This window comes from Chiroxiphia lanceolata, chromosome 18, assembly GCF_009829145.1.
Source record: "Chiroxiphia lanceolata isolate bChiLan1 chromosome 18, bChiLan1.pri, whole genome shotgun sequence".
Taxonomy (NCBI): domain Eukaryota; kingdom Metazoa; phylum Chordata; class Aves; order Passeriformes; family Pipridae; genus Chiroxiphia; species Chiroxiphia lanceolata.
This window is the reverse complement of record NC_045654.1, coordinates 2,087,174-2,103,267: the sequence shown is the minus strand read 5'-3', so window position 1 is coordinate 2,103,267 and position 16,094 is coordinate 2,087,174. Positions and strand designations below refer to the sequence as shown.

At 55.7% G+C, this 16,094-nt stretch overlaps 1 protein-coding gene across 3 annotated transcripts in view; it reads right to left on the bottom strand.

Moving 5' to 3' along the window:
• Positions 1-512: 512 nt before the first annotated feature.
• Positions 513-16,094, bottom strand: part of KSR2 (kinase suppressor of ras 2) — a 102,093-nt gene continuing 86,511 nt past the window's right edge. For 2 of the 3 annotated variants that reach the window (XM_032705992.1, XM_032705994.1), the window contains 4 exons: positions 13,064-13,195; positions 9,080-9,209; positions 7,695-7,828; positions 513-6,019 (listed from right to left, as the gene is read on the bottom strand). In XM_032705992.1, the coding sequence (XP_032561883.1) occupies positions 6,013-6,019; positions 7,695-7,828; positions 9,080-9,209; positions 13,064-13,195 (403 nt within the window). In that variant the 3' untranslated portion in view covers positions 513-6,012. Of the gene's footprint in view, positions 6,020-7,690; positions 7,829-9,079; positions 9,210-13,063; positions 13,196-16,094 lie in introns of those variants that run through there. The other variant, XM_032705993.1, reaches the window with a different exon arrangement.

Here is a 16,094-nt window from a genome sequence, read left to right as displayed (position 1 = left end):
ATGTGACAAGGAGAGAGCAGGAAGGGTCTCCCAGCCCCCACCATGGATAAACATTCCCAGGATACAATGAGGAGAGGGCAGGGAGTGTCAGATGGAGTGATCCAGACCCACCATGGATAAATATTCCTGGGATATGACAAGGAGAGGGCAGGAAGGGTCTCCCAGCCCCCACCATGGATAAATATTCCCGGGATGTGACAAGGAGAGGGCAGGAAGGTTCTCTCAGCCCCCACCATGGATAAATATTCCCGGGATGTGACAAGGAGAGGGCAGGAAGGTTCTCTCAGACCCCACCATGGATAAATATCCTGGGAATGTCACAAGGAGAGGGCAGGAAGGGTCTCCCAGACCCACCATGGTCAAATATTCCTGGGATGTGACAAGGAGAGGGCAGGAAGGTTCTCTCAGACCCCACCATGGATAAATATTCCCGGGTTGTGACAAGGAGAGGGCAGGGAGGGAGCAGCCCGTGGCAGGGGGGGGGTGGGAAGAACGACGTTTTTTCGCAGGTGTTTTGTTTGGTCGGTCGTTTTTTTTTTTTTATTATTATTTTTTTTTCTCCTTTTTTTTTTTTTTTTTATTGGCATAAATAATTCATACACTGTCACCTCACCAAACACTGCACGAGAAACCACGGGAACAAACGGCGATCCAGGTCTGCAGGTCACAGAGATTCGCACCCAGTCGGACAGCGGAAATTATAAATAACTTTTCTGCGAGTGTAGAAAACGTTAGAAATCGTCACTGTACAAATTTACATCGGGGGACATCCATCGTGCCTTTCTCAGCGCTGCTCTTCTGTCGTTTTGTTTGTTTGTTTGTTTTTGTGGAGGGGGTGATTTGTAAGGTTTGGGTTTGTTTTTTTTTTTTTCTCACTGTTTGTCGTTGGGTTTTTGTTTTGTTTTGTCTCTTTTTTTTTTTTCCAGCTCTGCAACGACGACGACAAAATATATATATATGTATATATATATATTTTTCTGTATATATTTATAAAAAAAAAAAAAAAGGGGGAAGAGGCACCAAAAAGAAAAAAAAAAAAGGGAGATGAAAGTCAGCTCATTCTGCAACGGTGAAAACACGGAGAAAACAAAGCAGGCCATCGAGTTCAGTTGGAAACTGTACAGGATTTAGAGCTCGTTATATATGTATATATCTATATACATACATATAGAGATATGTATATATATTTATATATACCTTATGTACAAGGAAATGTAACTTTTTTTTTTTCCTCTAACAAGGAAAGGGAACTTTACAGGGGCTGGAAATGAAAGGCGGCTCTTGCAGCTTCCCCAGGAATCGCTGTTGGCAACCAAAAAAAAATAAAAATAATTAAAAAAAATAGAAAAAATAGAGATATAAATTCAAATAAATTAAGATAAATAAACGGGGAGAAAGAAAGGAGGAAGGAAAAGCCAAGGTGCCCGGCAGAGCACCGGCCACAGGGGGCACTTGGGGGGGAAAACAACGTCTGAGGGCACCCCCAGCACAGAGCCCTTCTCCTCAGCCTGGCCAAAGGGACAGGGCACAGGCACCAAGAGCGTCCTGAACTGGCAGAGGGGGGGTTTACGTGGGATATTGGGAGGGAATTGTGCCCTGTGAGGGTGGGGAGGCCCTGGCACAGGTTGCCCAGAGAAGCTGTGGCTGCCCCTGGATCCCTGGGAGTGTCCAAGGCCAGGTTGGATAAACTTGGAGCAACCTGGGCTGGTGGGAGGTGTCCCTGCCCGTGGCAGGGGGTGGGATGAGATCGCCTTTAAGGTCCCTTCCAACCCAAACTGTTCCATGGTTCTGTGATCTAACAAAGGTTGAGCAGCTCCTCCACCTCCAAGACACCCATTCCTGCCTCCCATCCCTCCGAAACCTCAGTCACCTCCTGCCATGGCCAAGGACTGGATGAAGTCACAGGGGGTGGACTCTGAGCTCATCATACCCAGGATCTGCCCGGTCAGGGCTCAGCGAGGTTTGGGGCAATTTGTGGGCAAAGGTGGAGAGAAGGAGAAGCCGGAGCAGGAGATCCCACCTGGCAGCCAGAGGAGGCCGTGGTGCTCCTGGGCCACACAGCACCACCCCTCCCACGGCTGGCAGTGCCTGCACCACCCACTCCCAAACGTGGTGCTCCCCATCGGCACTGGAACGCCGGGAAAAACCCCCAGGCAGCAGCACAGTCAAGGATTGGGATCTCTGGGAGCCTTGGAGGGCGACTGAAAGGATGAAGCAGCTGAGAGCTGGAGGACTGGGCCAGGAGAACATCCCTTCTGTGAGGGCTTGGGGACAGACCCTGAGGATGGGGGTGGTTCTGGGGTCTCAAACTGCTGCTCAGACCAGCTCTGATGGTTCTGGGGTCTCAAACTGTGCTCAAACCAGCTCTGATGGTTCTGGGGTCTCAAACTGCTGCTCAGACCAGCTCTGATGGTTGTGGTGTCTCAAGCTGTGCTCAGACCAGCTCTGATGGTTCTGGGGTCTCAAGATGAGCTCAGACCAGCTCTGATGGTTGTGGTGTCTCAAGATGACCTCAAACCAGCTCTGATGGTTCTGGGGTCTCAAACTGTGCTCAAACCAGCTCTGATGGTTCTGGGGTCTCAAGATGAGCTCAAACCAGCTCTGATGGTTCTGGGGTCTCAAACTGTGCTCAAACCAGCTCTGCTTTCACTTGGCACTTCTGGGAACAGCCCTGTCTCTCCTCTAGCTCACACAGTTAGACCAAGCCACCGGATGGACCTTCTCCCTCCTTAGGATCTCCTGTTAGAGGGTTTTTTGGAGACCTTCTCCTACATTCTCTCCCTGATGAAGGGTTGGATATTTTTAAACTGGGAGATAAAAAAAAAAAACCAAAACAAACCACCCCTCACACAAACCACCCCTCACAAAGCCAGAGTCAAAAAAAACAAAGAACAAAGATCTGTTGGTTTGGTGGTTTGTGTGTGGTTTTTTTTTAATAATTAAGACTTTCAAAAATAAGAAGGCATGATGCAAATAACACTGCTGCCTGAACCACCAGTGCTGAACAGGATGGAAGGGAAGGAGCTGCTTTTCTGAGCTGATTTATGATAAATACAGGGCAGCTGTTGTGCCATCCGTGCTGTTGTGTGACAGCTCTGCTCGTGGCCTGGCTGAGACATCATGGTGAGGGGAAAGGGGGACAAGGAGGGTGGGAAGAGGGAAGATTTGGTGACATTTGTTGGCTAGAAGGAGCACTTAGCTCCTTTCAGATGCCCAAAATCCAGTGGGGAAAAAGCACGGACGAGGGGGAATGAGACAGGACAAGGGGAATGGGTTTAGACTAAAAGAGAGCAGGTTGGGGAGAGAGAATTTACTGTGGGGGTGGGGAGGCCCTGGCACAGGTTGCCCAGAGAATGTGGATGCCACTTTGCTGGGAGTGTTCCAGGCCAGGTTGGAAGGGGCTTGGAGCAACCTGGGCTAGTGGAAGGTGTCCCTGCCCATGGCAGGGGGTGGGATGGGGTGGGATTTAAGGTTCCTTCCAACCCAAACCATTCCATGGTTGTGTGGCTGAGGCAGCAGCAGAGCCCTGTGAGGACCCAACACCAAACCAACCAAACCAACAGACTGCTCAGTTCACTTGTTTCCTTAACTCTTGGCCCATAAAATCCATCAGGTGCCCGTCAGCAGCTGGGAGAGCCCACGGAGGGACGTGCCAAGGTGAGACTTTCCAGGCCAGGTGAGGACTTGGGGCACAGGGAGCAAACCCACAGCAATCCTTTTGGGATGGACACTGTCCCTTCCACCAGAAACCTGCACATCCATCAGGCCACAGCACTTTGCCACCCCTGGGGACGAGCAGCACCCGTGGCATCACCTCCTTCATCCTTCCAACACCTTCCCCTCACCGAGGAAGGTGAGTTTTCCTGCTCAGAAACTAAACCCACAGAGCCACAAGGACACCAACCTTTCTCCAGCGACCCCTCCCCACCTGAAGGTGCTTTGGGGCCTGGTGATTTTGTGGTGACACCTCCCCGTGCCCCCCTGGCAGCCAAAACCTGTGGCAAGGGGGGGTGTTCTCCCTGCCCCAGAGCTCAGGAGCACCCCAGGTGAAGGCATTGGTGAAACCTCAGAGAGACTCTGAGGCTTTAGTGCAACATTTATGGCACGAGCACGGGCAGGGGGGAGGCAGCAGGAGGGCTTGGGATGGGCAGGATGGGTGACAGAGGACCTGGGTGCTCTGCTCTGGGGCAGGATGAAGGTGGGGAGAGGGTGTTTGCAAGGGAAAAAGAGGGATGTGGAGGAGGCAGAGGGTGAACAGCCACAGAGCATCTTCCTGCATCGATGGCATGAGGGGATGCTCCTCACTCAGGGACCCCAAACCGCCTGTGCTGCTGGGGCAGGGGGCAATCAGCCCAAAAAAGGGGCTCATCCTGCCCTCCCTTGCTCAGCCCACTTGGCCTCAGCACCAAAGGCAGAAGGAGGCGATCCTGCCTCATCCCAGCTGGACTGCACATGTCCCAAAAGCATCAGCAGGAGACTCCTCCAGACCCACCCTCTGCCCCATCTGGGGCTGGATTCACCCCCGCCCCGCTCCTGCCCACCTCAGATTTCACACATCAGCACGTGTGGGAATTTTAAGACATCAAAGCACCTTCGTGCCCGCCCCCACGATTAAAGTGCCGTCTCACCCCAGCTCCAATTAGGTTTCTAATCTCCTTTTACTTATGCTGAAGTGGTTCAGACACCGACAAGGAAGAGCTGGAGGAGAGCAGCAAACAAACCAAGGCTGGTTAGTTTGCACAGCCTCGTCGTGTCTCCAAATTAAAGCTAAACTGAGGCTCCAACTGAATTATCCAGGATGGTTCCTGTCAAGCAATTATGCTCAATAAGGGCCTGGAAATGCAATTTGCCATCATCTGTCGCTCGGCGGCTCAGCTGACGGGCTGGAGGGGCCACCTGAGCTGGTGGGAGAGGGAAATGCCAGCACACGGCGTTCCGACGGCAACACCGGCTCCGAGCTGCTGCCCAGGGAGCGTTTCTTTGGGAAGGGCTGGGATTCGGCAGGTGGAAGATGAACGTGCAGGGGAAACCGGGTCGTTCAGCCGGGATCGTCCCACGCGCGGGGCTGGGAGGGGAGAGGCTCTGTACAACCAGAGCCCGTTGGCATTCCCAGCTCCAGCAGCGAAGGGAAGGCCACGGGAGAGGGGAATGAGCCCGAGCCCGGCTCTGCTCAGCCCCCTCCGCACCCCCAAACCCGGAATTTGGGGAGGGAGGGGAAGGCAAGAGCGGAGCAGGGGCGGGGAGGGCGAGAGGTCAAGGCCGGCTGATGAGCCACACACCGGGATAAATGAGAGGGAATGCAGGGATGTGTCCCGCTGGGAGGGAGACCCGCGGGGGGAAACGTAAGTGGACACGGCTGGGAGGTAGAGAAGCCACTTGTGAAAGGTCACGGCCGCCCACGAGGGGCCGTGGGGGGAGCGGGGCTCCTCCAGATGCATTTCCCCGCGGGGGGTGCAGCTAAAAGCGGCGGCACTCCCCGGCCCCGGCAGGCTCCGGTGCTGAACTCGGGAATCAGCAACATTCCCCCTTTTTTTCATTAAAAGAAAAAAAAAAAAAAAAAGAAAAGGCAATAAATAAGGGAAATTAAATAAACCCACAGAGAACCGAGAACACAAGCCCTGCCCCAGCCGAGCGCCGTGAGCGCTGGGTGGGGTCAGAGGAGCCCAAAATTGAAGTCGTTTGCCTCGTGGGGGTCACCCCTGCTCGGTGGGGAACCGACCCCAGGGCCGACCCCGTGTGCGCGGAGAGCCCATCCCACCACAGCCGGGCATTCCCGGGGCTCGGCCGCCGCTCCGGCTCCTCCGGCCCCCGCAGAGGCTTCCCGGGGCGAAACGTGCGGGGGAAGAGTCTCATTCCCGTCTCATTCCCATCTCATTCCCGTCTCATTCCCATCTCATTCCCGTCCCGCCGTCGGCCCCCGGCGCCCGCTGCTCCTCCGCAGCACGGGGTGGGAAGCGGAGAGGAAGAGGAGAAGTGCTGGGGGAGGAAGGCACCGTCCCTCGGCTCCTCCCGTCACAGCCTGCGAGGGACACAAGGAGCAGAGTCAGCACTTGGGGCTGGCTTTGGCACCGCGGGGTTTGTGGGGCAGCTCGCGGCAAAAAAACCCTCCTCAACCAGGTTTGGGTGGAGCTGCCCCCTCCCAAAAAGTGGCACAGCCTGAAGCTGCACCAGGGGAGGTTCAGGTTGGAAGAAGCTCTTCCCAGAGAGAGGGATCGGACCCTGGAATGGGCTGCCCAGGAGGGGGTGGAGTCACCGTCCCCGGGGGTGTTTAGGGAACACTGGACGTGGCATCAGTGCCATGGGCTGGGTGCCAAGGTGGGGTTGGGTCACAGGTTGGACTCGATGATCTCAGAGGGCTTTTCCAGCCTCGTTGATCCTGGGATTCTGTGAACTTCTGCCCTCTGCCAGCCCGGGCTGGGCTCTCCTGGTGCATCATCTCCAGGGGGTTGTTGGGTTCCACATGCCTCACCCCCATCCCTGTGCATCCAGGACCCCCGAGGGGGTTTTGTCCCCCATTCCCTTGGTGCAGGGGTGGCAGAGCCCTGGGTACCACACCCAGCTCGGGTGAGCAGGGACCCCACAGGGAACCCAAGACCAGGTTCAACAGCCAGAGCTGAGTCCCTGTGGAAGGAATCAGCTCGGATGGAAAACGAGTGTTGAGCCGAGACATCCTCCCTCCACTTGTGCTTAGCAAAACAGGGGGCTGGTCATTAGGAGGCGGCTGGTAATTAAGAGGGGGCTGGTAATTAAGAGGGAGCTGCAGGGCAGTCACAGCCCATGGCAGGTGATGGCAAAAACCTTCCCCAACCCAATGGAGCAATTCCACAACCTGCTGCTTTGGGGGCCATCAACCCTCAGCTTCCCTTGCCCGGCTGCCGGAGACACCCCGGTGCCTGCTCCCAGCATGGATTGGTAATTAACTTCTCCCCTGATTAATGACTTATGTTCAAGGTGATCTAGGGGCCATCTGACCGAGGGTTTTGTGCTGCTCAGCCCCGTGTGGGGATGGGAGGTGGCACAGGGGACACTCCAGCGTGCCCGTAACCTTGGGGCCGCCCACCTTCGCCGCACAGATAAGGCAGCCAGGAAGGTTCTTATCAGATGTAGCAGGAGAAATGAGCATCTCCAACCTTCAGGGAGGAGCAAGAGGGACGCTTGGAGCACCCTCTCCCCTCAGCTCACATCCTTCTCCCTCCCTCCAGCCCCATTTCCAGCCTCCACAGTCCAGGAGAAAGAAAAAACACCCCCCCCCCCGTGAATGCAAGCCCTGCGTGGGTGAGACTTTTGGTTCTGTTTGTCACAATATGACAAATTCAAGGGAAGAAAATGACTTTCTAAGTGATTGTTCCGCCTTTTTCCTGCTGTTTCCAACAGGGCAGATCCCAAATCCCTGGCTGGGGACTCACTTCTGGCGTTCCCTGAAGCAGAGGGATGTGACTAAGCCGGAGCAGTGGAACAGAGCAGGATTTGGCCATGGGAGAAGAAGGGACCTGGAAGCTGCAGGTCTGAGGAGAGACCCCTGGGCAGGGCCTCCCCCCCAACAGTAAAATCTGGGAATAGGGAAAGCTGGGCAGGGGCAGGGCATCCCCCCCAACAGTAAAATCTGGGAATAGGGAAGGCTGGGCAGGGGCAGGGCATCCCCCCCAACAGTAAAATCTGGGAATAGGGAAGGCCGGGCAGGGGCAGGGACTTACTCTGCCGACTTCCAGAAGTGCCCGGGGTGGGAGAGGCGGCGGTTGCGCTTTGGCAGTTTCTCCAGCATGTCCATGAGCTTGGTGAAGGTGGGTCTCTCCTCCTGCTCGTAGGCCCAGCAGAAGAGGAGGATGTCCTGCGGCCACACAGGGTGGGGGGTTGAGCAAACCCAGCCAGTTCCTCACCCACCATGATCCCTGTGCCCAACATCCACACCACAGGGACCCCACCTCCGTCACCACGTCCTCAGGAAGGGCTGGGATGGAGGGGATGTGCCCATCCCATGAGGATCTGTCTCCATCACCACATCCTTGTGAAGATTTGGGATGGAGGGGATGTGCCCATCCCATGGGGACACCATTTCCATCTTGTGAAGGACTGGGATGGAGGGGATTTGCCCATCCCATGAGGACCCCTTGGGAAGGGCTGGGCTTTGTCCATCCCACAAGGACCTGTCTCCATCACCACATCTTTGTGAAGGGCTGGGATGGAGGGGATGTGCCCATCTCACAAGAACCCATCTCCATCGCCACATCCTTGTGAAGGGCTGGGATGGAGGGAATGTGTCCATCCCATGGGGACACCATTTCCTTCTTGTGAAGGGCTGGGATGGAGGGGATGTGCCCATCCCACAAGAATCCATCTCCATCACCACATCCTTCTGAAGATTTGAGATGGAGGGAATGTGCCCATCCCACAAGAATCCCTCTCCATCACCACATCCTTGGGAAGAGCTGGGATGGGGGGGTATGTACCCATCCCACAAAGACCCAACTCCATCACCATGTCCTTGGGAAGGGCTGGGATGGAGGGGATGTGTCCATTACATGAGGATCTGTCTCCATCACAACATCCTTGTGAAGATTTGGGATGGAGGGGATGTGTCCATCCCATGAGGACCCAACTCCATCACCACATCCTTGGGAAGGGCTGGGATTTGTCCATCCCACAAGGACCTGTCTCCATCACTATATCCTTGTGAAGAATTGGGATGGAGGTGATGTGCCCATCTCACAAGAATCCATCTCCATCAGCACATCCTTGTGAAGATTTGGGATGGAGGGGATGTGCCCATCCCATGAGGCCCTGTCTCCATCACCACATCTTTGTGAAGGGCTGGGATGGAGGGGAATGTGTCCATCCCATGAGGACCCAACTCCATCACCACATCCTTGAGAAGGGCTGGGATTTATCCATGCCACGAGGACTTGTCTCCATCACCATATCCTTGTGAAGATTTGGGATGGAGGGAATATGCCCATCCCATGAGGCCCCATCTCCATCACCACATCCATGTGCGGATTCCTGGGACCCAGCAGCCAGGACATGCACCGGTCCCTCCCCACACACCCCCACGGAGCTGCAGCGCCTCCCCCCCCACACCTACCGAGATCTCCTTGCCCATCCCGATCTGGCTGAGGTTGGGCTTCATCCCTCTTCCCACCTGCCAGATGATCGCCTCCGCCGGCTGCGTCTTGAAGGGCCATTCCCGCGCGTGCAGCTCGTACCAGATGGTGCTGTGGGGACACAGCGGGAATTAGAGGGAGCTGGAGGAGCTGGGAGGCGTTTCGGGGTGCGGGGCTGTCTGCCCGTTGCACCCACACCCACCATCTCTCCCTGCTCCAAAATCCCCGACATCCAGGAGACGCTTCATGACGCCGGAGGGGCTCAGCCCGCGTTACGGAGGTGTCACCTCTCCTATTTTCCGGATGGAAAACTGAGGGGTTGACCAAGAGCAAGCCCTGATCCACACCAGGGATAATCCCAACCTGTGGGAAGGAGGACAGGGGCTGCTGGATCTCCAGGCAGAGCCTCCAGCCATCCTGTTCCATCCAATGGGAATCTCCCACCCTGCTGCAGGGACACTTTGCCCCATTGCCCATGGGGGGTCCCTCTGCTGGGCTGGTGTTCCTGACACCCCCTCCAGGGCAGGACGAGCCCAACTCTCCACTTGCACTCCGGTTTTTCCCCTTTTTCTTCTTCCAAGCTACAAAAACCCGTCCAAGCCGTGGCAAGAACCGTCCCAGGTGCCCTCACCGGGCGACGGCCCAGGCGAACCCCCGGCCATCTGCCACCGCACCGAGCCCTCCCTTCTGCCAGGAATCCCAGATCCAAGGGAATATCCCAAACCAACGGTGTCTCTGGCTGAGCTGGCAGCTGCCTCCACGGCCCTCCGCCCCCGCTTCCGCCTGGGAGTTTTTTGCATCCTCGTTTTCTGGCATCCAGAGGCTGGATGAGCCCCGACTCCCGTGGTGCCGTCCCTCTTGTCCAAGGCAAATTCCATGGACCTGCTTTTCCCTTCCAGGGATGCCATCACGACCAGTTAAAGCAGCAAGACACAGGGTTGAAATGACATCAGGGTGGAAAAAATCTGGCGGGAGGGGTCTGATAAATGTAAGATCATTCCCGGATAGGGACGTTCCCTGATTTTGGAAATTGGCTCTTCTGATTTCAGAAAAATAAGCCCAGTTTGGCTGTAAATCTCAAAATAAATCTGAATAACGTGGCAGTAACGTTGGTGCTGTGGGTGCAGAGGAGGTGGGGGCTGGAGAGGGGTGGATCCTGTGGGCAGGCTCGGGGATTCCGGAGGTGCCTCCACGCACCTCCAGTCGCAGTTAGCACATCCAACCCGTTCATTCAAGTTCCTAGCTGGGAGTTTGGGGATTAATTTTTCACCTTCCCGCTTCTGGATGCCTTGAAAATATTTGGGCTGTGTTTCCCGAGGCGCCCCAGAGAGCAGGATGCTGCTCCGTGTCTCTTTGCACGAGGAGACCACACGTCAAAATGTTAATTATCGATGGGATCTCTCGGGTTTTGGTGAGGACGCACCACCAGACTCAGCCCCCTGCTCTGCACCACCCTCACAAGCTTTAATTTAACATCTCTGCCTTCTTTAAAAGCTCTTTTCCTCTTGCTGTCGCTGATCCCACAAATCCCTCGTGGGAAGCAAATAACCCTCCGGATCATCCGTGAGCCTCCAGGGCTTAACCGAGGGCAGCAGAAACAAGAAAGAGGGAAAACGTGGGAAAATCTTTTAATCTTTTAAGGAAACTCGTGCTTTACGCACGGGCAGAGCTCACACTCGAGGAGAAAAAGGGCAAATTAAGGCTCAGCAACCCACTCTCACTCCGTTCCGTACGACCCCTTAATTCCTTCTTTATTTTCGTGCCGAAGTTGTGCCTCGGGGAGGGTAAAAAAAAAAAACCCCAAGCAGGTCCTTTTGGCTGTAATTACTCTGGGTTTGATGGAAATATCACCTCCTGTAACGGGCCCACGCACCCTAATCCCCCCTTTAAGGTATCCATGAGGAAATTAATCCCCTGGGGAAAATCCGTGGGTTTGTCGGGGTGGGATTGGGCTCCTGCCCCGAGGGAGGTTTGTGGGCAGACAAAGGGCAGGAATCGCTGAGGGAGACTCAGGAATTCTCCTTTTCTTGGCCTTTTGGCAGCACAGGCACCACCAGGACACCCCTGCAGCTGGGTGAGGGGGAAAATCTGGGAGTCCAGCAGCTCCCAGGCCTGTGTTCCCCAGCTGTGGCATCCCCATCCCATATCCAAGCACCTCCTTGTGCCCCCAGGAGGATGCAGGGGAGAGATGATGCCAGGCTGGCAGCCCCAGGATACTTCAGATCCTGTTGTCCAGAGCCATCCTAATCCACAGGCAAATAAGGAGGATTTGGCATTTAGGGACAATTGGGGTGTCCAGGGATTCCCAGACCTGCATCCCCCATCCTCTGCATCCTCAACTGACACCCAAGCACCTTGTGGTTGGTACCCACACCTGGAGGATGCAGGAGACAGATGATGCCACGCTGGCATTCCCAGGATCCTGGTGTCCAGAGCCACCCTGATCCACAGCCAAAAACAAGAGGATTTGGTGATTTAGGGAGAATTGGGATGTCCAGGGGCTCCCAGCCCTGCATCCCCAATCCTCTGCATCCTCAGCTGACATCCAAGCACCTTTTGGTTGGTACCTGCCCCAGGAGGATGCAGGGCACAGATGATGCCAGGCTGGCATTCCCAGGATCCTGTTGTCCAGAGCCACCCTGATCCACAGCCAAAACAGGAGGATTTGGTGATTTAAGGAGGATTGGGGTGTCCAGGGATTCCCAGACCTGTGTCCTCACCCCTGCATCCCCAGAGAACATCCAAGCTATTCTTGTTGGTACCCCCCCAGAAGGAGGATGATGCCAGGCTGGCATCCCCAGGATTCTCTGGATCCTGTTGCCCAGAGCCATCCATAGCTAAAACAGGAAGATTTAGTGATTTAGGGAGAATTGGGATGTCCAGGGGCTCCCAGCACTCCATCCCCAATCCTCTGCATCAACATCCAACATCCAAGCACCTTTTGGCTGGTACCTGCCCCAGGAGGATGCAGGGCACAGATGATGCCAGGTTGGCACTCCCAGGATACTCCAGATCCTGTTGCCTGGAGCCACCCTGCTCCATTACCAAAACAGGATTATTTGGTGATTTAGGGAGAATCAGGGTGTCTAGGAGCTCCCAGACCAGTGGCCTCCACCCCCTGCATCCCCATCCATTGTCCAAGCATCTTTTTGCTCTGGATCCCGTTGCCCAGAGCCAAAACAGGAGGATTTGGTGATTTAGGAAGGATTGGGGTGTCCAGGGATTCCCAGAGCTCTGCATCCTCAACTGACATCCAAGCACCTTCTTGTTGGTACCTGCCCCAGGAGGATGCAGGGGAGAGATGATGCCAGGCTGGCACTCCCAGGATACTCTGGATCCCATTGTCCAAAGCCATCCACAGTCAAAACAGGAGGATTTGGTGATTTAGGGAGAATCAGGGCATTCAGTGGCTCCCAGACCCGTGTCCCCAACCCCTGCACCCCCATCCTTCTGCATCCCAGCCAACATCCAAGCACCCTCTTGTTGGTACCCTCCCCAGGAGGAGGAGGATGCCAGGCTGGCATCCTCTGGATCCTCCAGATCCCGTTGCCTGAAGCCACCCTGGTCCATTACCAAAACAGGGTTATTTGGTGATTTAGGGAGAATCAGCATGTCTAGGAGCTCCCAGACCTGTGTCTTCCACCCCCTGCATCCACATCCAACATCCAAGCACCTTTTGGCTGGTACCTGCCCCAGGAGGATGCAGGGGACAGATGATGCCAGGCTGGCACTGCCAGGATACCCTGCATCCCATTGTCCAAAGCACCCTGGTCCACAGCCAAACCAGGAGGATCTGACGGTGTAGGGAGGGTTTCACTCCAAATATTTCGAAGCAGGAAGGTGCTCCCAGCCCAGCCTGGGGGGTTCCCACAGGCAGCGTCCCCTCGGCTCCGGGACAAGCAGGCGGTGTCCCCGTCCCCACCAGTTCTCTGCAGCCCTTTGGACCCCCATGCCACAGGACTCACCCCAGTGCAAAGACATCCGAGTGCTTGGAGAAGGGCAGCTTGTCCTCCTCGGTGTCCGGGGAGAGCTGGCGGATGATCTCGGGGGCGAGGTGGCACAACCAGCCGTTCTGGATGCGCAGCTTGTTCTCCCTCCTGCCGGAACACGGAGCCAGGGGTACCACGGAGGGCACGTCACCACTGCCAAGCAGCCCCCCCAGCCCTGCCACCCTCTCCCCACGGTGTTCAAGCCTGGTTTTGTCTTTGTCATCCTCGCTAAGTCAGGTTTTAACCTCGTTCTGAGGAACGTCGGCGTGACGGGTGTGCATTGATCCCTGCCAGGCTGCAGGGCAAAACCTGGGCACGGGATGGTGCTGAGGGGAGCTGCCAGGCTGGTGATGGGGATGTAAGGTCTGACAGGGCTCTTGGTGTGGCTGTTGCACCAAAACACCCTCAAAGCCTCGGGGACAAAGCACTGCTGGGGGGGAATTCCCCCGGCGCTGACACTGAGCTGGCCCTGGAGGGTGTGGGACTGGGGACCACTAAGCAAACCCATCCTAAACTGGGATGCTCCAGACCCTGTTGCCCAAAGCCACCCTTGTCCATAGCCACAACAGGAGGGTTTTCTGATTTCAGAACAGGACCTGTGTCCCCAGTTCTCCATATCCCCATCCCACATCCCAACACTTCTGTGTTGGTACCACCCACCCCAGGAGGATGCAGGGGAGAGATGATGCCAGGCTGGCACACCCAGGATGCTCCAGATCCTGTTGCCTGGAGCCACCCTGATCCATTAACCAAAACAGGGGGCTTTGGAGATTTAGGGAGAGTCTCACTCCAAATTTGAACCTCCCCTTGACTGGAGACCACGAGCAAACTCATCCTGAATTAATCGCCTGGAAATGGGTGTTTTCAGGTGTTTGGCCCCCAAACAGCCCCTCCAGCCCATCCTCATGTCCAAGCCTCCAATGCCATCACCCACAGGAGCAGCCTGGCTTTATTAACAGCCCCTCATTTAACCTCAGCTGTCCTTCCTCCCCCTCCTCGAGCTCCCCCTGCTCGGTATAAACACTTTGGCCAACAGCTGAGGATGATGTTGGTTGCTCCTTCATCCTTTACATCCTCCAGGATGCACCACTGGCTTGAAAACAGCCCTTGGGCACGGAAAAAAGGCAGGAATTGCTGCTGGGGGTGACACATTAAGCAGCTTGACCATGTGTCTGAGCCCAAACTCAGAAGCAGGAGGCAACAAAAACTGTCCCACGTCATGTTGGAGTGGAAAAGGAAGAGACTCTCTCAGGAATTTCTCCCTGTTTGTGCTTCAGATCCCTCCTAAAAACAGGGATGCCCAGGGATAAGGATGGCTGGGGGACATCTGTCCTCCTGGGCCAAAATCCCAGAGCCCAGGGGTCACCACCCAGGCACAGGCACCTCCATCCACCCTCAGAGCAGGACAACAAACTCCCACCACAACTGCTGGCTTCTCCCACACGGCCAGATCCTTCTGTCTCCAAAACCATCCCCATCCCGAGGCATCCCCTAGAAATCTGGTAGCCACCAGAGGAGGAACCCCCTCCTTAGGGAAGGACACTGATGGTCCAGGGAATCACTGATTAGGCCTCCCTGCCCCCTCTGGGGTCTGGAGGGCTCCTCTTCCCCCCGCTGGGACGGAGCCGCGGCCGCAATCAGCGGAGAGACGCGGACCCTCCGGCCCCGGGAGCCGCCGGGAAAAGAGCACTTTGGCACAGAGGGGAGGCTTTCAGCTCCCCCCCAGCCCCCCCTCCACCATCCTCCAGCCCGCACAGCTCTTAATTACAAGCCAGCATTAAGCACCTGGGCAATTAGGGAGGATGCGGAGGAGATCCCCCGCCCTTCCCGGTGTGTGCCATCCCCGCCCCGGGCGGGCAGCGAGGAGCAGGATGGAGTGGGCAGCACTTAGATCTGCTCCACCACTCCTCAGCGAGGCCGGCTTTGCTCCCGGAGCTTTTATTTGTGCTCATTTCAGCAGCTCGGGGCTGTGATATCCCACGAGCGGCGTTCAGGCTCAGCCTTGGGATGCTCCAGGGACGGGGTTTGGATCCACCCATCGTCCCTTCCAGAGCTCTGAGCGCTCAGCTGTGGGTTATGAGCTTCCAGCAACGGGGGTTGAGCTTTAATGTCATCCCAAGAGTGTTTTAATGGCAGGAATTTCAGGTTTTATGGCAAAAGTTGCCCTGACTGCCCAACCCACCCGGCCACTGCCACGGGCAGGAGAGAGCTCGACCAGCTGAGCTGCTTCTAAACCCACCCAGGACAAGTCCCCACCAAGGACAAATCACCCCCAAGACAAAGCAAGAGCCCCTCACACTCCTCCTAATTAGAGCTCAGCCCTCCTGAGCCCAGTAACATTTAAACAACAGAGAAATAAATCTGATTTCACCAGGAGAAGCCACCAACTCACCAGGTCTGTGCAGAAAGTATTTTAAACCCTTTAAACCGGGCTGGTCTGGAGTTCATTCACAGCTGAAATGTCACCACCCTTAACCTGACCTGCAGAATTTCCTGCCTTCTCCACACATGTTTGTCCAAGCCTCCAAGGACCCAAAATTGGGCTTCACCACTCTTCTTCTTCTGGAGGAACCAGAACCAGCAGAAAACCCACCCTGCAAAGCTGACCTGCAGACATTTGCTGCTTCAAAATCCGTGGTGTTTGAAGAGCCTTCTCTCAGCTCTCCCCCAGCAGAAAGCATGTTCCACCCACGGCCGTGCTGGAAGCCCCTCAGGGCAGAGATTTTCTCATTCTCTCAATTTTTCTCTCCAAACACTGCTCATTTTCTGTCCAGCCTTGCTTTTCTGGCCATCCTCCCTGCCCTGGACTTCATCCCCTGGACTTTATCCCCTGGATTTTATCCCCTCGACTTTACTCCCCAAGTGACACTCCGGTCTTGAGCAGGGATGGCCATGCGTTGCCCACCACATCCTCTACCCCATTCCCCCAGCATCTCATCCCTCATTTCCTCTCCAGAGCATCTCTGACCTTCACAGCAAAGATTCCTGGCAAAACTGGGGACGTTTT